General features: G+C 43.0%; 1 protein-coding gene across 3 annotated transcripts in view; it reads left to right on the forward strand.

Moving 5' to 3' along the window:
• The window catches only part of LRSAM1 (leucine rich repeat and sterile alpha motif containing 1), a 362,528-nt gene extending 349,484 nt beyond the window's left edge, over positions 1-13,044 (forward strand). For all 3 annotated transcript variants that reach the window (XM_078642118.1, XM_078642119.1, XM_078642120.1), the window contains one exon: positions 432-13,044. In XM_078642118.1, the coding sequence (XP_078498244.1) occupies positions 432-557 (126 nt within the window). In that variant the 3' untranslated portion in view covers positions 558-13,044. The remainder of the gene's footprint in view (positions 1-431) is intronic.
• The last annotated feature ends 5,708 nt before the right edge of the window (positions 13,045-18,752 follow it).

Genomic DNA, 18,752 nt, shown 5'->3' on the forward strand with positions numbered 1-18,752 from the left:
TGATCACAAAGATCCCTTTGTCCTTCTGACTTCAACTTTTTATTTCATTTGTTTGAAGTGTAAGCTATTTTCCTTGCCATAGACCTTTATATTGCCAGTTTAGGTATAGTTTTATATTCCAAAGAAGGAAATCTGTTAAAGGCGTTCACCAGTATTGGATATAACGATGTTTCAGTGCAGAATTTATGGTTATGACACATTTAATTCCAAGTATTTTGAGGCATGAGATTCCTAATATGCTGCTGCAAAGAAAACTTACATTTACAGAAACGTGTCTTAAAGTGCACCACATTCATTTTCAGTGTATCTTCAGAATGGCTGGAAAACAGCGTTCCGAGTACCATGCTCACCTTGCAAGACCTCACACTGACCCTTATACAGACACAGATTAGCAGACGATTTTCACAACAGTTATTTGTTTTTCCTTCCAGGCTCAGATGATCTTCCTGAACTGTGGCCATGTCTGCTGCTGTTCGACATGCAGCGAAGTCTTGCGCACATGCCCTCTCTGCCGCAAGGATATCATCCAACGAATACGCATATACCACAGTGTCTAAATTCAGAAAAAAATCATCTTTTATTTGTGAGCTCTACCGGCTATTGGTAGTGACTATGCTAGATCCAGTGGTTGTCCTCTATCTAACGGCTTCCGTTAGGGAGATCCAATACCCCAGATTGTTGCTTTTCGAGCCACAATCAAGGTAAACAATGTTGTGAAGTTCAAGTAAGAGGAAGTGCGAGTGAATAGAATTCTCAGATGAACTTATATTCTGCCTTACTATAAATGCCATTAATGCTATATCAAGTGAAGTTTTAGGTTCTCTGACAGATAGTGGTATTCTGGTGGGATCTGTTATACAGCTGTTCTTTAACTAGGATGTTTTATGTTGCCTCGTCCAAATCTGTGGATCCTTGGCGTTGCACACTATTATTTTTACATGAAAGGTTAGAAGGAAGATATGTTATGTGTTAAATGTAATACGTCTGAAGGGAGAGATTTAAAAATGTGTATATATTTAACACCTGCCCTGTATCCTTTGATCCTGTACAATTGATGACCAGACTTGTTATGGTATTATGCGAGGAGGATTTGCCACCACTGAGATAGGATTATTCTTGATAGACCTGGAATGCCCTTTCTACCAGAAGGCACCCAGTCTTCATTATAGGCCTAAATCTCATGGACCCCACCTGCCTCCAAACTTGGCCGTTCATTTTCATATTCCTCCGGCACTTCTGTATGGTGCTTCTTTCCAAATCTTGTCACTAGGATGGAGTTGAGTAGACCTGATCGGAGAGGGCAGGATAAGCATTAGGGAGGAAAAGGGAAAGGAGACGCCGGTAACATTAAGAGTGAAACCCAGATGAGACGAGAATAGAATAAGATATATATAAATGAGCATGGTGAGCTGTAAGGGATGCACTGTTTCACTAAAATAGGATGTTTGTTTTGTATGCGTTGTCATAACCTTTATTTATGTTTTCTTTAAAAGCTTCTTTAAAAAGGGCTAGGTGAAGCAGAGAACAAAATGAGGTGGAAACAGACTGGTTGATTAGGACGAACACGAGGGTTATATGAGATATGGGGGTATGGCTTACTGCACGATCAGTGTAGAATTGTTTTTTTTAACAGTCACAAACTAGTACCGGTTGATTTGGCCAAGGTACTGGAAGCTGTGTACAGTGCACTGGTACACAACGGAGACTATCTGATGTACTCACAGTGTCATGTGACCATTTTCATGTGCTTTAAGACACTCCTTTGAACATCATAATTTCAGAATTCGCAGCAAGTGTTTTATTCCTTTCTTCAATGCTTTTCCAATGGCTGCCACATGGCCTTACATAACTGCTCAACCTGCCTGATTGTAACTGTTCCCTTTATACTCATTGTCTAGCAGAATCCTGTCTTCCAGCCCACTGTATCTCAACAAGCATCCAGTACTTGTTGGTCTTTTAGACCTTTTTCCAATCCTTGTTGCACCCTCTCTCTCTCTCCACATCTCACCTACCCGTACTATGTCCATATGTGGTCTTGAAGCTTCCCACCAAGTGTTGCATTCACATTGCTCCCCTTCCCTCGTTTGTCCGATTCTCATTACCTACTCTCCCCAACATGTATGAACCTCATTGCTCCCTTCTTTACTATCCATCCAGTACGCAGTACACTCTCCGACATGTCCAGTGCCTGCTCCCTTTGAGTTTGAGCCACGTTTTCCTCTTTCTACTCCTTGTCTAATCCTGCATGTCCAGTGGTGTAGCCGCATTTGTATCTAACCCCTTTCTGCTACCCTGTTGCACTTTATCAACTTATGGGACGTATCCTCCCCATAATCACTGGAAATGTATGTTTTGAGTTACCGGTGTTCGTTCAATAGGCTGACTGCACTGGATGGAGTAGAAAGGAAAGACAGCGTATAAATTAAGTACAACAGCAAAGATGGGCAAAAAAACAACCTCATGTTTACATTGGACGCTTGATGACATAATCAATGTTTCAAGCCTCTAAGAGACTGAAAAGATAGGTACTATAAATGAAAGAGATATGTACATCAAAGAATAAAGAGGAATCTAAAATGGCTATCACCATCGATAGATAAAGGAGAAAAAAATTTAAAAGCGATATGTTGCGCACAGGGAGTGCTTTCAATGGGCAGGTCCCAGTAGGTTTTGAGGACTGGCACTTTCTTCATTGAATGAGATTACCAATATTTTTGACCAGGAGACAAGAGGTTTTTACTTGATATTTGTATTTTAGCCACAACATTTTGGGAAAGTAGACTTTCCGGTTCTGTCAGCTGGTAAATATGCAACAAAAGTAGATTAAATCATGAACGAGCAACATTTTTTAAGGTGACCCAAATTCCAAGCTTGCTTCTCGCGACCTACCAGTTGCACTACAGCTTCTTAGAAAGTCACAAACTTGGTATTGCACAAAAAAAAAGTATTTCAAGTTACAGGAGCAATGGTGCAACATAAAGACATTTTAGTAACAGGTCACCAATCCCAGATATATTTTACTACCCAACATGGCACCCTCACAGCCTCTATTTTAGGTGGGATGTATTCTTTAGGTAAAAAATGGTTCTTTGTTTGCTGCAAGCTTGTTCAGCTTAAACCTTAACCCTTCACTCTTGTAGCTCTATAGCCAATATATTGTATCTTCTGCTATTTCCTTTGTGGCACATTTGTAGCTAAGAACATTCGTAATCTAACTCAAAGACAAGTACCTGAAGAATAGTCTTGGAGCAGATGGTTGACTAAATCTTCTCTATGGCAGCACCTGGTCCTTTTCCATCCCCCAACTCTCCCGCAGAAAATGCCCAAGATGGGAAATACATTCAAAAAAATAGAAAGAAGAGACCGAGAAGCAGTTGCTGTTGTATGGATATTTTCATCATCTCCATTATGCCCCTTTTCTGAAAATTAATTTTAGTCTTCCTAATGACTGCTAGGAACTGTAGGCAGCTGTTAAGTGGACCTAAACTTGTTCAGTTCAACTGTGAATACTTATAATATTATTACATAAAAAAAAGAAATTAGGAAAAGTCAGTCAAGAATGTTCATTTTGACCTTAATCTTAAAACATCATAAAACCAATCTAGATAAAATTCATCTTCTTACATATAAAAACAATAAAATCACATTACATGAACTAAACATAAAATGTACACATTCCATTAAATATTTTTTTTTAAACCCCATTAAAAGTCAGATAAAATACTTTTGACCGCAACCGCATATCTTCCTAAGCACGTCACATCTAAAAAAACGCATTTTATTTAATACCGCTACTACTTGCGTCCATTCATAAAAACCCTATTTTAGAAAGGGTGGCTTTAAAATTGCCTTCTGATGTGTCCGCAACTTTAAACAATCTAAAAGAATGTGAAGGCATTTGCACTTTACCTGTAACCCACATGTGCATTTTCCCTGCTCATCCATCATTGCTGACTTTAATTTGCTACTATCGTGGCACAGGTTAAGACCAATTCTTAGTCTTAAAATCTCTGTTTTTAGACTGGGATTCGGTAGAACGTTAGCATAGGGAAACCACTCTTCGTACTCCCAGAACGTTAACATAAATTGACAACATCATTTGCTTAATTTAAACATAGTATCCTGCATATTTCAACCAGGTTTCTTTTGGCACTCTTGGCCCACTTCAGCTCACTGTGCAGGATCTCATTTTTGCACAGCGACAATATCTTTTGCCCTTTTATTATTAGATTTGATGGTCAGGAAAATGTAGTTTAAGGCAGTTGAATGCCACCAATCCTACTGGACAAATCATTTTTGTCTTTATCTGTTGCTTATGTCTTTTTTGGTTAAGGGTTGCCATCAAGATAACCCTTGCAATCTATATTTTTTTAAGGTACGTCAAGTTGCTCTCATTTTGTATTCAAAGATGTAGTTAGAAGAATTCTGCTACAGGGTCAGAGGCTTTGAATTATCCTGCCATCTAACTGTGGGTCCGAAATTGTCCTTTAAACCAAAAAACAATGCTGCATTGGGCATTGCTTCAAAGATTTGTTTGTAATTTGATTCCTTTTTAGGGGTGGCTAGACAGCACATGTGCTGTCTCACAGATGCATGTTGTTTTCTGTCTTTGGGCTTAAGCCCGCCCATAGGCTTACCATTTGCTTGCTCCATTGTCTTTCTCATATCTTTTGTTCCCATTTGTTCATGGCATGCATGCGTCATGCCTCTTCTTGTGTTTAGCCCTCACCCAGAAAATGGACCAGGTACTTGTGTACATACACCGTTTTAGGAGCTACACGTTTCTTTGTGTTTGAGCACTCCACACGAGTGATTTTGTTTTCATTCACTCTGTCCTCCATATCCTGTTGGCTCTTTCCCTCTCCCAACTGCCCCATTTCAACCCCAGCTAGAACCTCCTCACATCCGAATGCTGCTTTATCTGTGCAGGAACACTTAAGACATATGGTACAGTTTCTTCTCACTTGTTCTACAACACTGCATCCTCAGGTGTTATCATTATAAAAAAATCATTTACTTTACATTCATTCATAGAGCTCAATTCCAACGGTTACTTGTAAAAATGGCCAGTTCTGTATTTAAATTATTTGGAAGATATTTTCTTTGGGCTTATTCTGAAGCCAGTAGAGCCCATAGTGTTATCTTGCGGCCAAATACGAGAACGTGTGATACACCAGCATAAAGAATATTATTGCCGCCGCCTCCTCCTCGTAGGCTCCAGTTTACATGATTAAAACATTGCCATATTCTTATTCCCTGGCTCAAAGTAGTGGTAAATACAGAAGCTAGAAGTTCAGCATATTCTCTAGGTAACTTAAATAAATATACGTATTTCAGCAGCATGCTTCTCCCTAGGCACAGACTATTTTGTTTAGAAATCTTTACAAGACGATCGCTTTACAAATGTTTATTCACGTTTACTTAGGTCATCATTGTCTATATCATTTAAGATCATAGCCCTCTGACAAAATGAAGGGGACGCTATTTTCAAAGATGTTACTGGGAGTTACTTTTTGGATGACCAACACAGTTGCATAACTTGATATTTATTTGTCAGGTTTCATAATACTCTTAACGCAAAAAGTATTGAAATACTGAATATACATGGCTAAAAAACATTACCATTGCCAAAGACAGTAGCTCTCCCATCACCAAGACCTATTGGCTTTGCCTATGCTTTTTAAAGTTTGTCATACCACCACAATGCCACTTGATTTGGCACACTCTTCAAATATGTGTTTGTGCAAAAAGAGGAGGAACTGACCAGCTACAGCAACGTCCAGTAGTCAATAACCCCAAGGAATCTGATTGGTATATTCCTCGATATAGGAAATTTCAACTAAACTCCCCTAGGTGAAGAGTCAGACTTGGTTTGTGAGCCTCAGTGACGATGTGTTACATGGGGGAAATGAAAGCAAGAGTCCTCAGATGGGCTGTATGAAGATTAGAATTAGGGATTTTGAAGAATAATATCTGGAGACAGAATCCGGCTTTGGGGCGTTTGCTCACTTACTTGCTTAATAGGAGCACAGTCTTGAAAATGTAGCATTACCATCGCTCCCCAAAAAAGTGTATGGCATTTATTCTGTGTCATTGCCGCTCAACTCTGCCAAACCTTTAATTTTGGACTGGACCTAGAAGTGACTGAGAGCACTCAAAACGTATTATTAAGCACTAAAGGATGCTCCACAAGAGAACCAGTCAGCGTTGAAAACAATTTAGATTCAGAAGTTTGGGTCTAAGTAAGTTTTGACACTAAGACATTATGTGAGTAATTACTAATTTTGTTCTCAAAGCACACAGCACTTTTAGGAGTCCTTGAGAGCCATGACTTTTTTGGAGACAGTCTTGCACTTCCGAGTCAGGAGGCCGGAGGCGCATATTGTCATAGAGGATGTTTTGACCCATTTATGAGAGTTGAGGCAGAACTTGCACAGTGTGACACTTCTTAGATAGTTAATTACATCAATTTGTGTGCTCAGATTTAGTCGCTGTATGAGAACTGAGATGTTACTGTTAGGCTATCTGCAATGGGCTTTATTCAGTCGGCTACTCCAGAAAGATGTGGACCCATTTGGCCTTTGCCTTGAAAAAGCCTAACCGCACAGTGTTTTCTGAGGCTCTGGGTCTGTAGCAATCCTTCACTGAACAGATTTAATCGAACAAATGAAGCATATATTCATACCATGTGTGGTTGTAGATACACATGTTGTGCACACTCCTGCCACCTTGTGTTGGGCTGGTATGTTTACAACTTGTTTTACTTCAAAGAAGTATTTCGAGTGATGAGGTCTGTGATGGCTCCTTTTCGAGGTAATCCACATGGTCATCGGCTCCATCTTCAGATTGTTTTTCTCCGTCATCTAGCGTGGAAGTGGTCGTTGAAGCTCTCTTTCAACGTCCTTTCTCAAGGCCTTAGAGACCCGAGCAGCAAATGCCATTGTCATCTTGGCATGGGGACAAAGCATCGGTGATGAGTCACCATGGAGCCAACTTGTCAACTTCTCGGCACCTTCTGCCCGAAGTAGTGAATGTTCCAGGAGGGGTCATTTTGCAAATACCCTTAGAGTGACAACAGCTCCAAGGGTATTCACAAAATGTCTTGCAGCAGCTATCCTAGGGGCATTCATGTCTTCCCTAGCGAGATGACTGGCTGATAAAGAGGGCAGAAGGTGCAAAATATCAAAGGATACACAAGCCACCGTGTTCCATAGATTGGGATTCACAATAAATGCCACAAAATCGCACTTGGAACCACTCCAGAGCCAAACCTATCTGTATGCGAGACTCAGCACTGACACTGCAAAAGCATACCCCAATCCCCAGAGGGTTCTCAATCTCCAGACCAAACTGTAGCCTTTTCAGCAACGTTGTCCCTTGCCATTCAAGACGGTAATTCTTCTCCTTTGCACAATGGCCCCCTACATGTCCAGTGTACCCCATGCAAGGCTACACATGTGATGCTTACAGGATTGGTTAGCGTCACAGCTGGAGGGTAATCTGGAGGATCTAGTATTGATTCAGCCTATTGTTCATCGTTCCCTGCAGTGGCGAAACCGCAACAATATGATGCAGGGGAGGGCTTTCATAGACCCACTCCCGGAAGTGACTATTACCACAGACACATTATTCAAGGGTTGGGATTGCACATGTTTGAAATGACTGTTCAAGGGGTGTGGGCTGCTTAATAAAGGACACATCATATCAACTTTTTAGAGCTCCTAGCGTTTCAGCTGATCATCAAAGCCTTCCTCTCATACATTGAGATAAACAATATGACTGCTATGTATTATGATAACAGGGATGTTTTCATTCTCTTTTGCTATCTCAGCTAGCACAAAGCATATGGAAATGGGCAATACCACAACACATTCAACTCCTGTCATAGCATCTCTTTGAAGTACACAGCGACATTGTGGACCTCTTTAGCAGGAATAGGAAACCAGTCCTTCGGCAGTACTTCCATGTTTGGGGAACACCAAACATAGATCACCAGCAGAAAAAGCAAAATGCCAACACTTCGCCTCTAGGTTCCATCATCCACAGTCGCAGTGCACTATGGATGTACCAATTAGGGATAGTTCCCTACACTTTTCTGCCTTTCCCACTGCTTCCATGTGTGGTGAGGAAGTTCAGACAAACCACTCTCACCCTAATTCTAGTTTCTCCCACATGGGCTTGACAACCATGGTACTGCACCCTACTCAAATTATTAGTAGTCCCGTATGAGAAAAGTTTAGAATCCCAGTTGTCAGAGCGTTCATGGAAGGTTTGAAAAAAGTAATATCTTCAAGAACACCACGTGCTCCAGTATGGAAGGTCAATGTGGCACTGACTAGACTCATAGGTCCCCCTTTTGAGTCCTTGCATTCCTGTCCATTTCAATACCTTTCATGGAAGGTTGCTTTTCTGGTGGAAATGACCTCATTGATGAGATTTAGTGAAATACAAGTGCTCACTTTACATGAGCTGTTCTTTTAAATAAACCAGGACAGAGTAGCCCTAACGTCCAACCCAAATTTTTTGTCTAACGTCCTTTCATCTCAATCAGACCATTGAGCTGCCGCTTTTCTTTCCCAAACTTAAATCAGTTGCGAATAGAGCACTTTAGATCTTTAACGAGCATTTCTATACTACGTTAAAAGAACTAAACCTTTTAGGAAAACACAATTGTCTGTTTCTTTTTCCAACCTGAGACAGAGTCACGTTGTATTGTTAGATGGATAGTCAATATATTCAATCTTGTTATGCAAATGCCAAGAGGACCGTGCCGGTCCCCTAAGGGCACATTCTGCTAGGAAGAAGAATGTTTAAATGGCTTTCTTAGACAGCATTCCTATAGCTGCCATTTGCAAAGCATCTGCTTGGTCAACTCCACACACATTTACCAAATGCTATTGTGTGGATGTCCTTGCGTATAAACAGGCATGCGTGGGACAAGTTGTGTTGAGAACTTTGTTTCAAACATCTGCAGCACCCAGTGACTAGTCCCTGCTTGGGAAGAACTGCTTAACAGTATGTACAGCATGTGTATCTACAACCACATATGCTACGAATGGATTATGTTAATTACCTTTTAAGCATCTATTAGTTGCATGTACCCACCCGCCTCCCCGGATGTCATTGGTTGTTGTAGACACTAGTGAGATATTTCATACATTTACTTTCCGTACAGTGAAGTTGTCATCACTATAGACTATTTCTAGCTCCACTACACCTGCACCCAATGCACGAAAAACAGTCTGAAGAGCCGATGACCATGCTCATTACTTCAAAGAGGAGTCATCACAGGACCTCATGACTGGAAATACTTCTTTGAATAAAAACAAGTTGTAAACATCCAATTTACACTAGATGGAGTGTGCACAGCATGTGAATCTACAGCACTACACACAACTTATAGATGCTTGCAAGGTAGGTAACAATCGAGAAAAGAAGGAGGAGCAGCTGGGTCATAGATGTCTGCACCGCCTTTTTTTCCCAACAATCCTGCTGGTCACAGGACGTTTCACAGACACGGCTCCCTTGTAAATATACGGTTAATACCGCTGCTAGTACATAGCATTACATATACCGATTATACTATGTTCTACCAAGAGCTTCATCTATATGTTCTAGGGCTCGTGTATTCCTCTTTGATCCAGCGTCTGAGGATACATTACATTCCTCCACGCTGTTGCCCTGAAGAAGCCCATGTTTGGGCAAAACGCGTTGGCTGGTTCTATCATATGAAGCGCATCCGAGAATAAAGAGACCAGAAAATGTTTACCTGCAAATGCCTTTTATTGATGCGTTTTTGTGTACCAAATTGCTTGTATCCATATATTTACTCTCGACTCACAAGTTAACATAAGCAACATAATCCTTTACCAACACCAACTGTGGCGATATTGGTAATCCAAGGACAGAATAAATATATATAGAGAGGTCCTGAGGTATGTCAGGGGGCACTTTTGAACCCTTAACCACAAAGAGTCATTGTGAAGCAGTTGTTGTGAAATGGGGCGTATGAGTATAGAGACTTGGAATAGAAGCATGTACTTCACAGTTTACCAGACACTTAAAACAGCAACCTCAACTGCAGATGTAATGAGGTGTGAAGAGTAGAAGGACAGACAACTCACTGAGTTCCTACTGGAAGTTAGGCAAGGGCTTCAGTGTATTGGAGAAGATACTTGCACCCATAACTACATTACTCTTGTACTAGACTTTGTTATTGGTGGCACAAGAGTAGCAGCGGTCTGTTGCCCCACACTGTTACTTTTTTTTTATGATTTAGAACACAAGTACAGGTCCCATGTCCTGGCAACTAGGATTTATTAAAATGTTTAAATAATGAATATATAGTAGGGAATATAAGCCACTGACAGGATACAATAGGGGAAGGAATGTCATCATTATGTTACATACCCTGTTGAATTTTCCAGTAAAGTGCCATAATATAATTGATCACAACAAATGCACACTTTTTTTCCTGTTGTTAGCAAACAGTTTCTGCTTATCAGCTAGATTTTAAAAGGTTCATTCTACTAAAGATGCTGACCTCTGCTGGAACTAAATGTAAACTGTCCTATTTAGTGCAGATTTCCAGTAGTATAGCATCTGAGAAAGCAAAGCGTATTTTTAGAATCTCATCTCCAATAGTTTTTGAGTTAATTTCAGTTTAGACATCATCAGGGGTGTCTTGCAGTTTCTAAAATGAAGTACCAAGTTAAGAAAAACACACTCCCAATGGTAGGATAATGTGGAGTATGTGATTCTGTAAGAGTGTCAACAGCAATGCTCTTATTATTCTTGGTGCTAGTGACACGAAAATTTAGGAGTGTGACTATCATCCAGCGTTGGCCATCTATTATCAAATTTGCTTGAGTTAATTTCCATTATTTTAGCACTTTTCAAAACTTTGGTATTTTCCATACAGGACTGAGTAACCCTATATTCGTATTTCTAAGCAGTGATGTTCTTTAAAAGAGCTGTGCAAGCTGCCAAACTGTGTGTGGTTCCATTTTGTAGAACTGTATCTTTTATGAATTTTAAATCACTGCATAATTACCTGTGTGATATTAGTATCTGAAAACAAGGTAATTGCTTATGAAGGTTTTTACACATCCACAAATTGTAATTAAAATGAAAAAGCCAAAATATAGGATGCAGGCTGAAATGCAACAATTTGCTAGAAGGGCCTTTGATCAAATTAGTTTAACTATGCGAAGTAGTGAGGAGAGGGCAGGCTTCTTTAAATGACTATCACACCCTCCTTTTTATCTTATCCTTCGAGGGTTCCCCAAGGTCCTTTAATTCCAGGGTTAGACTTAGTAAGATTTTGAACTTTGCAAATTGTCTTTCTTAGGACGCAGAACACAGTCTCCTTTTCTGTACCTTTCTTGACGTTTGGGGTTGGGGGCGCTCATTCTAATCATGCAACACCATCTTACTGTCATTCTAAATCTCAATGTCATGCATCATTTCTGCGCCAAGTCCCCCAACATTGGCCACGTTTTTAATTTTGAGAAGTAGTTCATTGTCTAATGTTGCACTGCATTCTGGTATTTGACCCCTTGAAGGAGCTTGGACTTTTAAAGGCACAGGTTTTTTATCTGTTTATTTTTTACAGTGCAGTGAGCATGTTTTTAGTGAAGTGTAGTTTTAAAATGGATGTATGAAATACTGTTCCCAGGATCCTCCACAGTGACGGGGAAGTTTTCTTATAGTGAAGAACTAATACAGTCGCTTACTATCCATGCTTGATGTGATTTCCCTATGTGCACTTCCAGTATGTCTAAAACCTTCATGCTTCATTTACAGTTTTCAACATATTCCCTCCATTGTGTGGTGTGCAGCTGTTTTTTTGATGGTTGAATGGATTGTGTCAGCGTCAAAGATGGGCTAACATTAGACTTATGTTAATCGTCAGACAGCTCATGAAAGTGGTCTGATTTTCTCTTTGATGTCATTTTCCCACTACACCTGTCTGAATTGTTACTCACGCGCATGAGCCCCATCGAGGGGAGTCTTAGCTACGGGGAGGTCCATGTAAGGCCTGTAGGTTTGATGCATGGGGAACAGGTGGCCTGAGTAGTCGTGATCCTTTGTTGTAGTCAAATACTATAATGTTGTGATTCTTCCAAAGACCTCTGCATAGTCAAACTGCCCAGGTTTTAAGGCAGACCAACAGTTGGAAGGAGGCCAGGAGGCTGATTAAATACTTCAAATAAAAGCGCTATAATATTAAAAAAACATCCTTGACGCCCTTAATGGGTAGAAGGAAGAGACTACGAAGATGTCCAGCGAAATTGTGAAGTTGTGTATGCAAACTCATAGTGGAATGGACAAGCACATGGAAATGTGAGAAAGGTGAGTTGGCTGAAATGTGAAACAGAATGTCCAAAAGAAGAATCAACCAGGAATTTTTGGAAATGTCTTGAAATTTGACTTTCTGTTCAAGCTGTATTTATTTTCTTTAAACTGTTTTAGAGAGTAGAGAGATTTTCCAATCACCAACCATGTGGCCTTTTAAAAAAAATATTTTTGAGCCCATGATCTCACTGTGAAGTTGTCTACGCTGAATTTGAGCCTTGGTGCACCCCAGACTGTAGTGAACTTGCACATTGCTCCATGAAGCTACCTTTGCATGTCACAAAATGCTCTGCACTCCAGTCTTGGAAAGCCTTTGTATGTACTTTTGCTTGCTTCTGATAAGTGCTATGACATATCAGTGTACTGTTTGTGTGTACATCACCAGTGAGCTCAAGCCAGGGAGTTGCATGTAATATTATGTACATCGTACCAAAACATCTCATTTTTGTGTGACAAATACGGTTTTATTTATTGCTCACCGGTTGTTCTCCTTCCGTGTTGTCACAGTTGTTGATAATAAATGTATATTTGGTCCCATATATTAGTTACGTGTCCCAGACAACATAACAAAGAAATTGCCTTTGTTTTTAAGAGCATCTGTAAATATCATGTTAAATTTAACTTTTGTGAGATATATGCCACCCATGGCCGCTTCAAAATGCAAATAAAATGGTTACCATATTAAAACACGTGATGTATATTGTTTCTATTTTGTTTCTCACCCGACAGATACTTGATATTGCACACCAGATTGGAAACCGCTGAAATATTCAAAATATGGTCAATGTCCTGCAGTATACCACTTAATCTTGGACAAAATGTTTTTGTTTTATTTATTTTTATTAAGACAAAAACAAGCTTCAGATACAAACAAATTGCAATATATAAGTGCAGGGCATGTAAAAGACATGGCAAATACTAGGCATTGTAGAAAGCTGTGTACAATTACATTGTAATCACTGCCACATATTACCCTCTAGAATACAGCCGCAGACCCTCCCGGAAAACCATTCCGTGCCCTTCATGAGACCCATCACAGACCCCCTGTACAATGTCCAGGGCCCCCATATTTTCTCCCATTTGCAGGGACATCCACAGCTTTGATACACCACCAGCTCCACACCATGACACCTGTCCATATCGCAGATCCACGCAGCCACCGTCGGGGGATCCGCAGCCCCACATGCGCATGCTATGTTCCTCTTGGCGCCCCCCAGCTAAGGCTAGCCATAACTTAGCCCACTTCGGCCACGTGATCTCTCCTGTGATGCAGAGAATATGCCATCTGGACCTTAGCGGGACCTGTGCACCCACCACCTCCTCCATCACACGGGCGACGCCCTTCCAATACTTCTGTTTCTTGGGGCAGGACCACAAAATATGAAAGAATGAGCCCCTCTCCACATACCCTGACACATGCATCGGCACCCCCGCCCTTAATACAGACATGCAGCATTCTCGAGGCATATGACCTGTGAAGGATGCGAAGTTGAACCAGTCTAAAGCTCACCCTAATGGCTATTCCCCTGGGTCACTGGAGGGCCTCAGCGCAATAGTCATCTTCCAAAAGACCCACATCTGTTTCCCAGGCCTCCCACGGGGGACCCAAGCGATCTGGAGAATTGTTTACCAGTTTTTTATACGTCAACAACGCCGCCTTCTGGATCCTGGGGTCCAAAAGAAGCCTATTTTCCAATGGGGAGTATTCTGGAAGGACCGTCCACTCTTTCAAATGGCAATGTAATGCCGACCGCATAGTGGGTTCTGTTTAATGAGTTTAAGCTCCCACCCCGTCATTCTAGTTGCTTTGTGTCAACTATCTATGACCGTTTTGGTGTGTGGTGGTAGATGTACGGAGCCCCTACTCCTGCGGTACAATTCCCCCTAGTGGCTACGCTCACCCAAGACCAATCTGTCCACCATGTAGACTGGTTTGTAAAGTGGGGAAAAACCCATCCGTTAACGTTTATAAGATGAGCAGCCCAGTAGTATTTCCTAAGATCTGAGACTGCCAGCCCCTCATACATTCCCTTCTGTAGTTTCTTGAGCGTAGTCCTGGGGATGCCTCCCTCCCACAGTAATTGACGCAGCTCGGAGTCCTTATAAATTTGTAATAATTGTAAATGTTATTTTTAATTCTCTATGTATAATTATTTGCAATTGTATGTGATTTACGATGTTATTATGATGTATTTGTTTTTAATTTATTGAGATAAATTTCCCCTCTTTTTATATCATTATTTTATGTTACTATTTCATTGTCTCATATAGTTTGACTTATGTGTTTGAGTCTCTATATGATTTTTATTGATGTGGAATTAAATATATATTTTTTAACATATACATTAGTTTTTGATAATTCCTTTGTCCACTGGTCCTAGACGTTTTGGTCACTTACTTTGCAGATGGCCTAGGTTGTTCTACCCACATTCGCAGCTCGGACTCGACCACTTTAAAGAAGGAGTCCTGAATGCGATGAGGAGTGTTTTGACCGTGTACAGTAGACACAGGAGGGTCATCATCTTGAAGGGAGATCGGGAGCACCTTCCAGTGCATTGCAGCATCTCGCAACCTGGAGAGCTGCGCCTGCAAGTTCAATTGTGTAAACTCTGCCTCAGTCTTGGTGATCCATACGCCCAAGTACTTAAACTTATCCTACAGCACCATTTCCGAGCAAGCCGATGTCCGGATCGGGGGGTCCCCGGCTAGAAAAAAAAACAATGATTTGTCCCAGTCAATGCGATATCCAGAATAGGCACCAAAAGATCGTATTATGGGAATGAGCCTATGGAACGTTTGCCGGGCCGGTGTGCGTAAAGAAGGATATCATCCGCATAAAGTAAAATGCGCTCTTCCCAGGCCGCCTAAGTCGATCCCCCTCACCACCGGATCCCCCCTAATCCATGCCTCCAATGGTTCAAGCGCCAGTGCGAATAGCATCGATGACAGAGGACACCCCTGGCGCGTTCCCCTGTGCAATGCAAAGGCTCTTAAAACTACCCCATTAACCCGAACGTTGGCCAGTGGGCTAGTGTATAACAACCGGATCCCCTTTTGTTACTGCGGGCTAATGCCCACTTTCTCCAGCACAGCTAAAAGGTATGGTCATTCGATGTTTTCAAACGCCATCCTCTTGTCTAACGAGAGGAGAGCGGCTGGGATATCCAGCTGCCTTTGAGTCATGTACATGACTCCATACAAACGCCTCAAATTGAGCCTGGTCTTCCTATGGGATATAAAGCCCGATTGATCCTGGTGAATCTGAGATTGCAACACCGGGCCCAACCAGTTTGCAATAATCTTGGCTAGGTCCTTAGCCTTGAAATTTAAAAGGGAGATGGGCCTGTAGGAACTGCAGAGGTCATGCGGTTTTCCTTTTTTAAGGAGTACAGCCATCGACGCCATTCTTATATTTTCTGGGAGTTGCCCCGCTTCGGACGATTCATTAAACATGTGAAGCAAAGATTTCCGTTAGGGCTGCCCCATAACCCCCAGCGTCCACTCTGTGGACCGAATCTCAGAGACCCAGTTGCGACTCCTGTCCCTCCGGTCCAGCTAAGCAATTATTTTGTTGGCTTTGTCACCCAAATCATAGACTCTGCGTTGTGTGGCAATCATGTGAGCCCGAGCTGCATTATCGGCAAGGTCTCAAAGGGATTGTTCTTTGAGTTTGAGGGAGTGCTTGAGCTTACCAACACGTCGGGGGTCCGCGGCCACTGTGCGCTCCAATACGAGTATCTTCTGTTCTAGTTCCTCAGACCCGAGTCTGTTTTCTTTACGTTCAGCCCCGCTAGCCGCCTGCACAAAGTCCCTAGCTACCGCTTTGTACGCTTCCCAGAGGATACTGGCGGAGCTAACAGAGCCAACATTCTCAGCAAAGTAAAGTTCTGTGCGGTCCTCAAAGTGCTCCTGAAATTCCTGGTCCAGAAACAAAAAAGGGTCCAGTCGTGGAGGAAGAGACCAGTCGCTAGCTGGACCGTGAAGCATCACCTCCACTGATGAATGGTCGGATATTCCTCGCGCCTTGTGGCACCCCCCCATGGAAAAAAAACACTGACGTGTGTGCAAAGATATAGTCCAGCCGACCCCCGCTGAAGTGTGCCACAGTGACATGCATATATTGTCTAGAACTGGAATTGTGGCTTCTCCAGGGATACATCAGACCCATAGCCCGCGCAAATGAGAATAGTGGGCAGGCCCCTTGACTCCAGAGGGGAGAGAATACCTATCTATTTCAGGCGTAAGGGCATCGTTCATGTCACCCCCAATATCAAAAGACCAGGCGGAAAATCCAGTAGAAGCCGACTGAGATCTGGAAACATAAGGACGTGCAGTAGCGGGGGAATGTAGACTGAGCAGACATTCACCACCCGCCCCTCCCAAGTTCCTGTCAGGCCCGCATATCAGCCCGATTGGTCACACCATGTGTGCTGTATCACAAGAGGGCATTTTTAATAAGTTTGGCCATGCCCCTGGACCCCGAAGTGAAACCAGCGTGAACCTGTACTGTGTATCCGTACCTATTAAGGGCCAAGTACTTGTTCCCCCTGAGGTACGTCTCCTGAACTAAGACCATGTCTGGGGAGTGTCTGTGCAAACACTGTAGAACCATACTATGTTTAATTTTGTCCCCCAGACCTTTTACATTCCAGGAGAGGATTGTCAAATTTTTATTAGGTCGTCTGGCCATGTAATCAGCCTATACCAACACCCCTCCCCCCAGCAAGGATAACCCCCCCCCCTTACGCACAGCTTGAACAAGCCTGTAAATGGATGACAGCTGCCATGAAAATTGAAGCATGAGATCTGAAGCCAAAACCAAGCGGTGATCCCCGCAAAAAATACAAAAACCCATAACAGTGTGTCCCCCCACCCTGCAACCCCGCCTTGTAGGTCTAAAACTACCCACATCTCAAACAGCAGAACACCTGTCGTCCCCATAAACTAGAATCTGAAGTAGGGCTGTCTGGCACCAACACGCAATAGCGCCCCCTCCCGGGCCCCCGACTCCACCACTCAACACATTGTAAAGCCGGAACATACAAAACAGTGTCCCATCCGGATGTGTCCCAAATTCCTGGTTTGCTGGAGTACGAGTTCAGCAATCAGGCATTTAAGGCTGTACCTTAAGTCCCTCAAAGTTATGCTACCCCACAGAGCAATGAATTCTGTCCCTCACTTCCCCGGAGACCGTGCTTCACTCACTGGGCTCCCAAACCGGGAGCTCCTGGATCTGGATGCCGACCTGTCTCCCTCTCTGCGTCGATGTGAAGAATTGAGAGTGCGGTAGCGACTCCTGCGCCAGTCCCCTTCAGTGCGGCGATTAATAGGCCGATGGGAGCCCCCATCCAGCCATTGTTGAACCTCCACAGGTGATGTGAAGAACAAGGACTTATCATTGTCTAAGACTTTGAGCTTAGCCGAGAAAAGCATTGTGTATTTTATCCCTCTCTCTCGAAGGGCTCGTTTCACCCCATCGAATGTGCGCCTCTCCTGCTGCACTCTCAGCGTGAAATCCGGAAAGAATCTTATTGTCAAGTTCTCAAACGGGAGGTCTCCACTCGCTCTAGCCGCCTGCAGAATGGCACCCCGGTCTCTGAAGTTGAGAACAAGCACAATAATCGTCCAAGGAGGAGCACCGGGTTCGGCTTGTGGCCCTGTGTGCTCTCTCCATGGTGAAAAGAGTCGGCAGTCTCTTAGGCTTAAGGTGGTTCAAAATAAGGTCCTCGAGGAAGAGATCCATGCTGGGGCCTTCCGCCCCCTCAGGTACCCCCACCACCCTAATGTTGTTACGGTGGGCCCTCCCTTCTTGGTCGTCCAACCTCAATGCCATCTGGTTATGTTGATGCGTCAGTTTCTGTACGCGCTCCTCTAGCTTGTGTGTTGCAGCTTGGAGCTCTCCTACTCACTCTTCCGTTGCTGTGACCCTCTCCCAGGTTTTCCGCATGTCTGCCCACATCAAGTTCATTTCAATGGTCACCTTCTCAATTTTGGTCTCCAACGTCGTCCCCAAGGCTTGGATCGCCGACATGATGGAACCAAGGCACGGCTCCTCTCAGGCCGGTTTATCCCAAGCCGCCCCCTCCTCGGGCGTCAGCTGGCGCAGGACATGGCCAAGTTCTCGCTGTATGGGGACCCAGAGTCCCCTCACATTCTCACAAACCAAATACGGGCTGCTCCTAGGACTTATCTCTTGATAAGGAGGTCCGTGGGTGATCACTGCAGGCGCGATCTCTCCCCTTGTCACGCACTCCCAGACGTGTAACGCAGCTCGCTCACAGTACATGTGGCCCCCACAACAACGCTCCATAATGGGGCTGGGCAAGAGGGCATGCAGAGGAAGGGGCTGCTCTCTATGCCTAATAGATCCTCACTGCTCAGTTCTGTGGCACCCG

Source organism: Lissotriton helveticus, chromosome 5_1 (genome assembly GCF_964261635.1).
Source record: "Lissotriton helveticus chromosome 5_1, aLisHel1.1, whole genome shotgun sequence".
Taxonomy (NCBI): domain Eukaryota; kingdom Metazoa; phylum Chordata; class Amphibia; order Caudata; family Salamandridae; genus Lissotriton; species Lissotriton helveticus.